We start from the raw sequence: 12,406 nt of genomic DNA on the forward strand, positions 1-12,406 counted from the left end.
AACCACTTGGGGAGAGGGCAATGTCACCTACAGTTTTAACTGTGAAAATATAGGTGTCACCTATGGAAAATGGGCACTTAGGAGTAATGGGAATTTTCATGAAGAGAAAGGGTTTATTTTTGGACATTTTGCATTTGAAGTACTAGTGGAACATTACAAGAGCTAGAAGTTCTAGCTGCCTGCTAGAACTTGGAAATTTGGATCTGGAGTTTATGACAAAAGTGAGAGTAGAGATTTGGTCTGATCATTGCATAGAAGTCGTTGATGAAGCTGTAGAGGTGGATAACACCTTCAAGAATTAGGTATTGACCAGAGGGTAAGCAGTTGCAAGCCTAAGAATGGATGCCCACATTTGGGGTTGTAAGAAGAATGACAGGAACTGGGTGAGGAATGGCCAGCCAGTGACAGTAGGAACCAACAGGCTGGAGCCATCTAGGATGCCAGGAGGAGCAGGCAAAAGAAAGTCTATGTGGAAAGGTTCTAGGTTTGCTGCATTTCCAGTTCTGGTAACTTTTGATCCACAGTGATGAGTCATTCTGTGTTGAGACATAATCAGGTTAGCTTATGTTAACAGTATATTGTGAGCCTGGTGTGGTAGCACCCATTTGTAATCTCAGTATGACTTGAGAGGCTGAGACAGGAGGATTACAACTTGAGGCCAGCCTCAGCAAATTAGCAATATTCTGTCTCAAAATAAAAAATAAACAGGGTTAGGTATACTCAGTGTTAGCACCCCTGGGTTCAGGCCCCAGTGCCAAAAAGAAAAAAAAAATAGGCTGGCATTATGGCTTAGTAGTAGAGTGCTTGCCTAGCACATGTGAGGCACTGGGTTCTAGCCTCAGCACCACATAAAAATGAATAAAATAAAGGTATTATATCCACCTACGGCTTAAAAAATACTTGAAGGGCTGGAATTGTGGCTCATTGGTAGAGTGCTTGCCTGGCACATGGGAGGCACTGGGTTTGAGCTTCAGCATCACATTAAAAAAGTACATAAATAAAATAAAGTTATTTTTAAAAATTTTTGGGGAAAAGGCATATATTAAAGTGTACACACTGGAGCTTTATGATATGCTATTGTAAAAGAAAAGATTTAATTGAGAAATCAGGCTGTATATTGCTTTATCTAGTGTAAAGCCAGTGGCAGGAGGCCACACTACTTCATTGGCAGTATTATCCTTTTTTTTTTTAATTGATGGGCCTTTATTTTATTTATTTGTATGTGGCGCTGAGAATCGAACCCAGTGCCTCACTCATGCTAGGCAAGCACTCTACCACTGAGCTACAATCCCAGCCCTAGTATTATCCATTTTGATCTTAATGTTATCTATTTGGAGACAAGTGTTTACGGAAAAACAAGCACCTATGTCCAAGAATTCCAGGTATTAATTTATTTGATATATATCTCATGGAACCATGGTACTCTGTAAGAACTAGTTTACTTATGGCAATGTAATCTAGATTTTGCTAACTTGTGACCTTTGGCAAATTATTCAAACTTGCTGGGCCTGAGTTTCCTTGTATGTAAATAAGGAAGCAGATGACATCTGTTGTCCATTCTGGCACTAAGACTCTGTAATCCCAATTTTCCATAGTCTATTTTTCTTATATTCTTTGTGTGTGTGTGTGTGTGTGTGTGTGTGTGTGCGCGCGCGTGCACAATCCCAGACATACACACATACTTTACTTACAGCCTGTATATGTTTATAAACTATTCAGAAACTTTAAGGCTATTCAGTGTCAATAGACATGTACAAAAAAAAAAAATACTAAGAATGATTCCTTCACCTAAAATTATCATGACAAATTCTGCAGTCATTACAAATGAACATTGTGGAAGGTATTGTTTTATTTTAGTTTTTTTTTTTTTTTTACTGAATTTGTACTCCTCAAGTTCATTTAATCACAAAAGGTTTTTTTGTTTGTTTTGTTTTGTTTTGATTGTTGTTTCTTTTTTTTTTCTTTTCGATCTCAATTTAATCACTTACTGTTAAAATGTTACAGGAGTGCTGGACACAGTGTCTCACACCTATAATCCCAGCAGCTTGGGAGGCTGAGGCAGGAAGATCGAAAGTTCAAAGCCAACTTTAGCAACTTAGTGAGGCCCTAAGGACTTAACGAGACCCAGTCTCAAAATTAAAAAATAAAATAAAAAAGGGCTGGAGATGTGTGTCAGTGGTTAAGTGCCCCTGAGTTTGATCCCTTGGTACCCAAAAAGAAAAAATAAGCTACAGGAGTCATTAATTTCTTAATTCAGTTTCCTCACTTCTAAAATAGATATAATAGCATCTTCTTTACTTTTTTGTAGATACAAATTTAATTATTCAGTAAATGTTAGCCACTGCAAATACAATTAGGTTAATATTTGTCTTTTGGAGCATTCCATATTTGCATATTGAAAAGATGGCAGTATGTAATAGGTAGTGTATCAGGGATGAGGTTAATTGGATGGATTGCTGAAAATTGTAATTTTCTCCAACTACACATTAGTGGTTGAACAGTAGGTGATGTATAATCTTCTTAGTATGATTATGGCTTATAGGAATATTAAAGTTGGAGTGGTGAGGATAACTGATTTCAGTGTTTTTATTAGTAATGAATAATGTTATCATATTCATCTTCTTGTCATTACATTTCAGATTATTTTTCTCATATAGATGTTTTATTCACATACCCACACATATATTCAATGTAGAGGATTGTTCCCTCCTCCCAGACCTCAAGCAAAGCATCTGTGAAGCTTTCCTGCTATAAACAAAGCCTTTATTGAAGAATTTCACATGAAAACCATTTATTTTGATGCATTATGTATTAGGCATAATCAGCTTTACATAGCTTAACATTTTTAAGTGTCTGTTGCAGTGTAGCACAGTTGGGGCTACGTATAAATACTGTTATAAAAGAAAATATTTACTTGGTAAGTCAGACTGTATATTATTGCCTTATCTGGAGGAAAGGCAGTCCCAGGAACTTCACTCTCTCATTGGCAGGGTGGAGAAAGTAGTGCCACAATTTAGTACTTTTTGGCACTTTTAGAAAGCCTTTTTACTGGGGCTGAGGTTGTGGCTCAGTGGTAGAGCACTCGCCTAGCATGTGTGAGGCACTGGGTTTGATCCTCAGCACCACATTAAAAAAATAAATAAACAAAACAAAGGTATTATGTCCATCTACAACTAAAAATTTTTTTTTAAAAAAGAAAGCCTTTTTACTTACTTGTGTATTTTCTAAAAACTAATTATTTTGGCTTTGGGGACAATATAAATTTTTTTCTCTAAAAAATAATTCTACCCTTGCCATACAGTTTCACGTACCTGTAAACCCCAGCAAGGCTGAGGGAGGAGGATTGTGAGGACAGCCTCAGCCACTTAGACCCTGTCTCAAAATAAAATAATAAAAAGGTCTGACTTTAGATAGGACAAAGGGGAGTGAGGGAACATGGGGTAGGAAAGACAGTGGAATGAGATGGACATCATTACCCTAAGTACATATATGAAGACACGAATGGTGTGACTCTACTTTGTGTACAACCAGAGACATGAAAAATTGTGCTCCATATGTATACTATGAATTGAAATGCATTCTAATGTCATGCATAACAAATTAGAATAAATAAATAAATTTTAAAAAATAAAAAGGTCTGGAGAGATATCTCAGTGGTAAAGCACACCTTGGTTCTATCCATAGTACCATTCCCACCATACACACACACACAAAAAAAAAAATCCATAATTCTATTTTTTCTTCCTATATTGACTCTTCTTCTTAAGGTAGAGACACATTTGAGTGTAGTAAATTGTATGTGTTTAACGGAAGGTGTTTGTAATGGTTCTATCCCATTTGCATCAAGTCTTCTTGCATGTCCAAAGTCTTTTTGTTAGTACCAACCCAATTCACATTCACTCCAAATGGCACATATATGTACTGCAAGATAGAAAATGAAAAGTTAAACTACTATTAAGAGAATGTGCAAAGATTTTTTTTTCATACTGATGACTTCTTGCTCATTTTTTTAACACTTCTGCTTTATACAAATCATTAACCTCACATTTTAATTTTTTTGCTCTACTTGTCACTGCTTGCAGACGCCAAGGACTTACTGTTGTGCTAACACTGAAGACTTGGAGACAGTTATTCACCATGTCCACAGCCTGTACCCTTCTGCTCCTTTTCTGGCAGCTGGGGTTTCAATGGGAGGGTAAGGTTTTCCCTTTCTAAAATACCTAAGAGGGAAGTGTTCTTATTAGCTACCTCCTAGACGTGTTAACATAAGTGTTTTTTATCATATCTTATCACGTGTTTGAAGGAAGGAAGGAATTAATTTGGGTGAAGTTTAATATTTTCCTTCACTGTTAGTCTCTATGATCAAAGGGTACCAGTCTTTTCTCAGGGCAGTCCCGCTTTTGTGAATCTGAACCCCACAAAGCTGATTTGTATCACATTGCTACCCCATTGGCCTTCTGGTCTCCATACCTTCCCCACCATTGCTGTGGCTGCATCCTCCTTGAATACTGGGGAAGCTGAACCTGCAGCATGATATTTGCTGTGAGCATGCTGTATCATAAACATAGACCAAACACATTTGTGTCTTTCCACAATGTCAGAATTTATGGAATAACAGTAAATTCACAGGCTATACCACTTCTATCAGTGTTGCTAAACACTTGTCCTTTACCTGGTAGACATAAGCTGGACAATCACAGGTTCTTTTATTCCAACCTTAATTCCTAGTATCTGTAATACTCAAGTCATACATCACACTTTACACGGATATATATATATGTGTTTCAGAAAGGCTAAGAAAGAGGGCAGCCACGGGGGTTCAGAAGGCTGAATTGAGAGGAAAAGCAGAGAGCTGATATGAATGCAAAGAATCACTGTAGGTGATCAGATAAGATTACTGAATCAGCCAAAGAACTGACAGTTCAGGGCACAGAACTGTCAAAGCACAGGAATTTATTCTAGGCCAAGGTTTGGACATCAGTAGTTTCACATTGTCAGTGTGGTGTGTCGGCTTAAGATGTTGGCCTGGAGTGGGACTTGCATGGTCATCGAGGGCAGGAGAAACTGCATTCTGTTAAAGCCTGGGGACAGAGATTCAGAGGTGGAAGGCTGTGGTGATTTTCCTGGGCAAGGCCCATGTTGAGTGACCAGCGATCGGGTCAAGTTTCTGCTGAGCCCAGTCTCAGGGTGCTCCTCTTTTTATGGGTCTCAAGTGAGGGGGTTGCATCACTTGGTGGTTTATGTGTTTGACAAAGTTGTGGGCCTGGCTTTTCCAGTATGAGTTCGATACACCCATGCATCCCTGTGCTTCTAGTCAATTTGATACATTCACCGGTGGTCATTCATATTAGCATTTATTTATCAGTTTGTGTCTTATGATTGTGCCATGCAGACGGTGGTGGTTTATTTGTACAAAGTGTGGTGTTGTTCCACCTCAGCACTTAAACTCAAAATGGAGTAGCTTATGACAAACTACTGCTTTATAAAATGGAGTAACAAAGGTTTAGGCACAGTCTGAAAACAGCTGTTCTGTACACCGTGTACACTCAGCAGAGCCTGATCTCCACAATGTGCATCACTCCAAGTCACAGAAATTCTCAAGTGGCCTTCCAAATTATTTTTTTCATAGGTGGCATTTTGTTTTGTTTTGTTTTGTTGCTGGGCAGATAGGCCTAATGTGGAATGTTCTCCTAGAAACTGAAATTTTGTTGTTAATCCTCTAATTCCAGCTGGTGCTTTATTATAATGGTTTGTGCTATTTGTCATTACATTAGAGCTTATTTGGAACTTTTATTTGCCATATTTAATATTTAGGCTTATTTCTACTAATTATTTATGTATTTTTGTTCTAGTGAGAGAGAGCTTGAGGAAATTCAAAATTTTATTATCTAGCTTTTTATTGTTTCAGATTCCCTACATTATTGTCCAAAAACTACCTTCTAATGCTGGGGATCAGGGCCTCATGCATGCTAGGCAAGCATTCTACCGCTAAGCTATACTCCCCCAGCCACAAAGGTACTTTTTAAAATCAGTTAACACTTGAAATTTTAAAAAGATGCTTTTTCTTCATTTTGTAATTGATTTATCTGTCATTTCAGTTTTCACAACATCTTAGGAGTATGTATGCTTGAAAGTGAACAGCCTTTATTAATGACATACTCTGAAAAATAGGCTTTAACCAGAGCCTTTTAGATTCTGATAAACATAAAACTAAGAAGGCAAGAATACATCTGTTACATTAGCATGGAAGGTCTGCCCTGACCTACTAAAGGAAGAAATCTGAATCTATGCAGAAAAAAGGCAGAATTTCTTCATTTTCCTTAACAGACAGAATTTAGTTTCTCTTTCCTTCCCCCCACATAATGTGAAGCCTAAAGGACAGGGTGAGAGCTGAACTTTTCCCCCTTAATCATACATTCTTGACTTTCTTTCTTTCTTTTTTTTTTTTTTAAGGCCAGACCTTATATAAACAGGCCCACATTCTTTATTCAGAAGCTCCTGGGAAATGCCTATTCATGCCACACTGAAGCCTCAGTGCTTGAAGGCAGAACTTGACCGTTAGCCTTTACAGCTGGTTGAATATTAATGTCTTGTAAATTATTTGAAAGAAGCATCCTTTCTAGTTGCCTAGCACTGTGACACAGTCCCAACTGGCCTTACAACACTTGGGGATGTGTTTTAAAGCTTGACACATTTTTCTTTTGGAGATGCAGCTGACAAAAGCATAGTCTGAGGAAGATTCTTAGGCCCAGTGCCCCCATGGACTCGGTAATCCCCAAGCCTGTGATGCCTGGGGCCAGATGTAGGCTTTGAGCTATAGCTGAGTCAAGTCAGGGACCCCTTGTTACTTTAGATCCAGATTCTAGTCTCCCATTGAGATGGTAAATACGCTTTAAAAATGTATAGCCATTCCAAATATATATAGAAGACAAAAATACACCCCATAAACTCACCATCCAGCTTCAATTAATTATCAGCTCACAAATAATCCTGTTTCCTCAGTAGTATTCTCCTTCCCCACTCCTTTCCAAGTCTCATAATTGTTAACTATATCTCAGACAACATTTATTCATATTTCAGTTGAGTCTAGGGATATAGCTCAGTGGCAGGGTGTCTGCTTAGTATGCAGGAAGGAGGCCCTGGGTTCAATACCCAGCACTACAAAAATTAAGAAATAAATATTTTACTTGGATAATTTCTTGGCTCCTTATCTAAGATCAAGTGTAGTATATGTTCTCATCAGTTTACTATCTCATACATCCTCTATCCAAGAATGATACAGTAAATGGATTTTTGGAGCAGGGAGATGGAATAGGGGCTTTCTCTGTCTAACCCAAGCATTAACCTGGTATTATAGTATCTCCAGGAATGGTGCACAAAAACATTTTTAAAAAGTAAATACATAAATATTTCTAATGTTGTCTCTAAAAAGCAGATTCTCTCTTTTTAAAAAAAAAAAATTATCTTATCCTACCTGAACAAAATTAATGTATTATCAAATACTCAGTCATTGTTCATATTTTCACAATGTCTGTTTATTTATTTGATTTTATAGTTTATTTGATACAGGAGCCAGATAAGGTTCACCCACATCTTGGGATCGGTATGTCTCTTAAGTCTCTTAATCCATGGGTTCTTTCTCCATCTCACTCTCTTTTTTCTTCCTTGTAGTTTTTTTTCTTTTGGTAATGGGGTAAGTAAATGGTTGTTTGTTTGTTTCTGTCAAAGTAAAAGAACCTTTTGGGGGGTAACATCTTGGCATTATTTTGCTCCTGAGTAAAACCACGGATTACCTGAACATGTTTGGTCATGTCTCTTCCTAGGTCTTTCTACTCCCTTCCAGCCCTTGCAATTTATATATTTAAAGCCTCCTAGCAATATCTGACCTTCAACCGAACAAGTAGGACCACCAAAACTAGAACCCTAGAAAAATCCCTTTGCAGGAATGGAAGCACGACCCTTTATATGGCTTAGTGAACCACAGTGCTATATCTAGCTAATAGCGAATATTAAATTTTAAATATTAAAAATTAAATTAATTTTCTAAAGCAACATGTCCACTTTCCTTCTAAAATTTCATCACATTCGCCCTGAAAGTCATTCTTCGGTTGGGGTATGGGGAAAAGAGTGAAGAAGAATATTTCTCCTTATTTTTCCTGTTTTATAACCTGAGCAATTGAAAAAATAATAATAAATAAATATTAAGTACAGAAAATAGAGAAATGGAATTTAGTACATCATCCTTTCTTTTAGTTGACCGTGTTAAGCTTAGATTTTTGAGATTATTAGATTAAATTCAGTTCTTGTCCTTCTTACCAGTATAGAATTAGGAAAACTGATCAAATAAAAGGAAAACAAGGGACTGGAGATAAGCACAAATAGCAGGAAGGAGTAGGAAGAGAAAATAAGTTATTTTAGGCGCTGGTTGCTCTGCCACAACTCAGAAAGTCTAACTCTAGACTGGAGAATCCTCCAGAGCCTTGCTGTAGGGGACACGGGTGTCTCAGCAACTAGGATGGCCACCCAGACCAATTTACAATCTCTGGGATACCACCTGGACATCAGTGGTAGTTTTACAAATTCCCCAGGTGATTCCAATGTGCAGTCATATTTGAGTTGACACCCTGCGTGAATTTCTCTTGCGTTCTCATGCTTTACTTCATAGAAGGAAACATGTACAGAAATAACTGTATGTGTCCCATCCACAGTATATTTAACTGCATTACACATATGTGTATGAAGTGAAGAAAGAACAGAGATATTTGCTTATGTAAACACTGGTTTATATTTTTCTCCTCTATAATTAGTATAGTCTACTCTTGGAAATGACATATCTTGGGCTGGGGTTGTAGCTCAGGGTTAAAGTGCTTGCCTAGCATGTGTGAGGCACTGGGTTAGATCCTCAGCACCACATAAAGATAAATGAATAAATAAAGGTATTGTATCCATCTACAACTAAAAAAAAGTTTTAAAAAAAGAAATTAGGCATTTTGACAGATATAAAAATTTGTCACCAAGTTTCCTGTTTCTCCTCATTTTAGAATGCTGCTTCTAAATTACCTGGGGAAAATTGGGCCCAAAACTCCTTTGATGGCAGCTGCCACTTTTTCAGTTGGTTGGAATACTTTTGCTTGCTCAGAGTCATTGGAGAAACCACTGAACTGGCTGCTTTTTAATTACTATCTGACAACCTGCCTCCAGTCTTCAGTTAATAAGTAAGTCATCTTTAAAATTTTTTGTCTTGGGGCTGGGATTGTGGCTCAGCGGTAGAGTGCTTGCCTAGCACTGGCAGGACCCGTGTTCGATCCTCAGCACCACATAAAAATAAAGGCATTGTGTTGAGTCCATCTACACCCAAGAAATAAATATTAAAAAAAATTTTGTCTCCAAACTTTTATTTTATTTTTTTTTCCTTTTTTTTATTGGTTGTTCAAAACATTACAAAGCTCTTGACATATCATATTTCATGCATTAGATTCAAGTGGGTTATGAACTCCCATTTTTACCCCAAATACAGATTGCAGAATCACATCGGTTACACATCCACATTTTCACATAATGCCATATTAGTAACTGTTGTATTCTGCTGCCTTTCCTATCCTCTACTATCCCCCCTCCCCTCCCCTCCCATCTTCTCTCTCTCTACCCCATCTACTGTAATTCATTTCTCTCCTTGTTTTTTTTCCCATTCCCCTCACAACCTCTTATATGTAATTTTGTATAACAATGAGGGTCTCCTTCCATTTCCATGCAATTTCCCTTTTCTCTCCCTTTCCCTGTCTCCAAACTTTTAGATCACATAACCCAACAGTAAAAACATTTAAGGCATAACACTGTCAATATATGTATATTTGTTTATATATGACTTTACTTTGTACCAAAATATGTTCTATGTTGTGAATGTATGCAAAAATAAAAAACTATAAGCATAAGCTAAACTTATAGATAAAAATCATAATGTTGGGGCTGGGGTTGTGGCTCAGTGGTAGAGCGCTTACCTTGCATGTGTGAGGCCCTGGATTCAATTCTCAGCACTGCATATAAATAAATAAATAAAATAAAGGTCTGCCAACAACTAAAAAAATATTTTTAAAAAAGTCATAATGTGGGCTGGGGATGTGGCTCAAGCAGTAACGCGCTCGCCTGGCATGCGAGAGGCGCTGGGTTGGATCCTCAACACCACATAAAAAAAATAAAATAAAGATGTTGTGTCTGCCGAAAAAACTGAAAAATAAATATTAAAAAATTCTCTCTCTCTCTTAAAAAAAAAAAGTCATAATGTTTCTTTGAGGATCACTGCTCTAAATCACTGTGAAATTATTTCTAACAAACGTCTGGGTGTGGTAGAACACACTTGTAATTCCGGCAACTCTGGAGGCTGAGGCAGGAGGGAGGATTGCAAGTTCAAGGCAGCCTCAGCAAGTTAGCAAGACACGGTCTCAAAAAACAAAACAAAACAAAAGTATTGTGGATGCAGCTCAGTGGTAAAGTGCTCCTGGCTTCAATGTCCACTATCAAAAAAAAAAATTATTCTAAAGAACTAAAACATTTTGGAATATGTTAAAGCAAAATTATGATTATGGGCTATTCCCCTAGAATTTCTGTTTTTTGCTAATTTTGTCAGTACTTAATTCTTTCCCAGGTAGTAAGCACTTGGTACTTTCAGTGTTGAATAATACAACTCCTTAAGCATGTGCTTACAAGCATAGTATGTTTTAGAAATAAGAGAATGCAATTCTTGTGCATACTCTTAGCTTGCAGTTATTACACTAACAAAATACTGTCTTTGCTGCATTAATTTTTCTGGAATTCTTTGTGTATCTTCTAACAGTTAAATTGGCATGATAGGGGCTGGGGTTGTGGCTCAGTGGTAGAGTGCTCGCCTAGCATGCAGGAGGCACTGGGTTCGATTCTCAGCACCACATAAAAATAAAGACAATAAAGTCCATCAACAACTAAAAAAATATATAAAAAAAAAAAATTGGCATGATAAAGAACATACAGGTGCCAGGTGTGCTGGTGCACACCTGTGAACATAGTGGCTGGGGAGGCTGAGGAAGGAGGATTGAGAGTTCAAAGCCAGCCTCAGCAACTTAGCAAGGCCCTAAGCAACTCAGCAAGACCCTGTCTCAAATTAAATACAAAAAAGGGCTGGGGATGTGGCTCAGTAGTTAAGTGCCCCTGATTTCAATCCAGATATAAAAAAAAGAAGAAGAAGAACCGGCAGCTGTTTCTGTTTATTCCTTTATGGTAGGTTGTTTTTTGGGGGGGGACTGAATACAAGGGGTGCTCTACCACTGAGCTATGCCTCCAACCCCTGTACCCCCACTTTTTGAGACAAGGTCTTGCTAAATTGCTGAAGCTGGCCTTGAACTTGTAATTTTCCTGCCTCAGCCTCCCAAGTAGCTGGGATTATGGATGTTTGAGTCCATGCTCAGCTTGCATACTAATTTTTAAAAAATATTGGTCACTTTTCTTGTACAACCAATCTACAAGACCCTGCATTCAATTTCTAGAACCCCCAACCCTGCAAAAAAAATTACCTTCAGAACAAACATCAATATATTACTTTTACTGTATCTAATTAAACAAATGTTTTTTGAGTGCCAACTTTGTGCCCTGTTCTAGGCTATCTAGTTATTTGTTATTATGTATTTTAGATGTGATTGAGGTAGAAATTATCTTAATTATAGTTCTGAAATTCTTTTGTTCCAGACACCGCCATATGTTTGTAAAACAAATTGATATGGATCATGTCATGAAGGTAGGAGATAAACTTTATGTAGTACTTTATTTACTCTTTTAACTACAAGAGAATATAAAATTTGTTTTTGTTTCTCAGGCTAAATCTATCAGAGAATTTGATAAGCGATTCACTTCTGTCATGTTTGGATACCAAACAATCGATGATTATTATACTGATGCCAGCCCAAATCGTAGATTGAATTCAGTAGGAATTCCAGTATTGTGCCTGAATTCTGTGGATGATGTTTTCTCACCAAGTCATGGTAAAATTAGCATTTTTGTATCTATTTTTTCATGAATTAACTTTTTAAATATTGTTCTGTTTTAAAAAAAAATGTAATAACCCCGGGCACAGTTGCACATACCTGTAATCCCAGTGACTAGGGAAGTTGAGGCAGGAGGATCAAAAGTTTGAGGCCAGCCTCAGCAACTTAGCAAGAACCTGTCTCAAAATAAAAAATAAAAGGTCTGGGGATGTGGCTCAGTAGTAGAGCACTTCTCTGTTCCATCCCTAGTGCCAGAGAAAAAATTAATAAATAAAATATCACTCATAATTATGTTTTCCACTGTGATTTAAAAAAATAACTAAATACTCACAATTTAGTATCTAAATGTCTCAAATCATGTCTTAAATGTTTTCAGAGTCTGTTACCTAGTCCAG

General features: G+C 37.3%; 1 protein-coding gene and 1 non-coding gene across 3 annotated transcripts in view; both read left to right on the top strand.

Annotated features, from left to right (window-relative positions):
- Abhd3 (abhydrolase domain containing 3, phospholipase) overlaps nt 1-12,406 on the top strand; it is a 52,640-nt gene that overhangs the window by 36,975 nt on the left and 3,259 nt on the right. Inside the window, exons 5-8 of one of the 2 annotated variants that reach the window (XM_027935692.2) lie at nt 4,083-4,195; nt 9,042-9,215; nt 11,716-11,764; nt 11,843-12,008. In XM_027935692.2, coding sequence (XP_027791493.1) covers nt 4,083-4,195; nt 9,042-9,215; nt 11,716-11,764; nt 11,843-12,008 — 502 coding nt within the window. The remainder of the gene's footprint in view (nt 1-4,082; nt 4,196-9,041; nt 9,216-11,715; nt 11,765-11,842; nt 12,009-12,406) is intronic. The other variant, XM_027935693.2, reaches the window with a different exon arrangement.
- On the top strand, nt 7,192-7,382 carry LOC114093056 (U2 spliceosomal RNA). The gene has a single exon (XR_003582844.1). It is a non-coding gene; the product is annotated as a U2 spliceosomal RNA (small nuclear RNA).

The sequence above is a fragment of the Marmota flaviventris genome, chromosome 16 (genome assembly GCF_047511675.1).
Source record: "Marmota flaviventris isolate mMarFla1 chromosome 16, mMarFla1.hap1, whole genome shotgun sequence".
Classification (NCBI taxonomy): domain Eukaryota; kingdom Metazoa; phylum Chordata; class Mammalia; order Rodentia; family Sciuridae; genus Marmota; species Marmota flaviventris.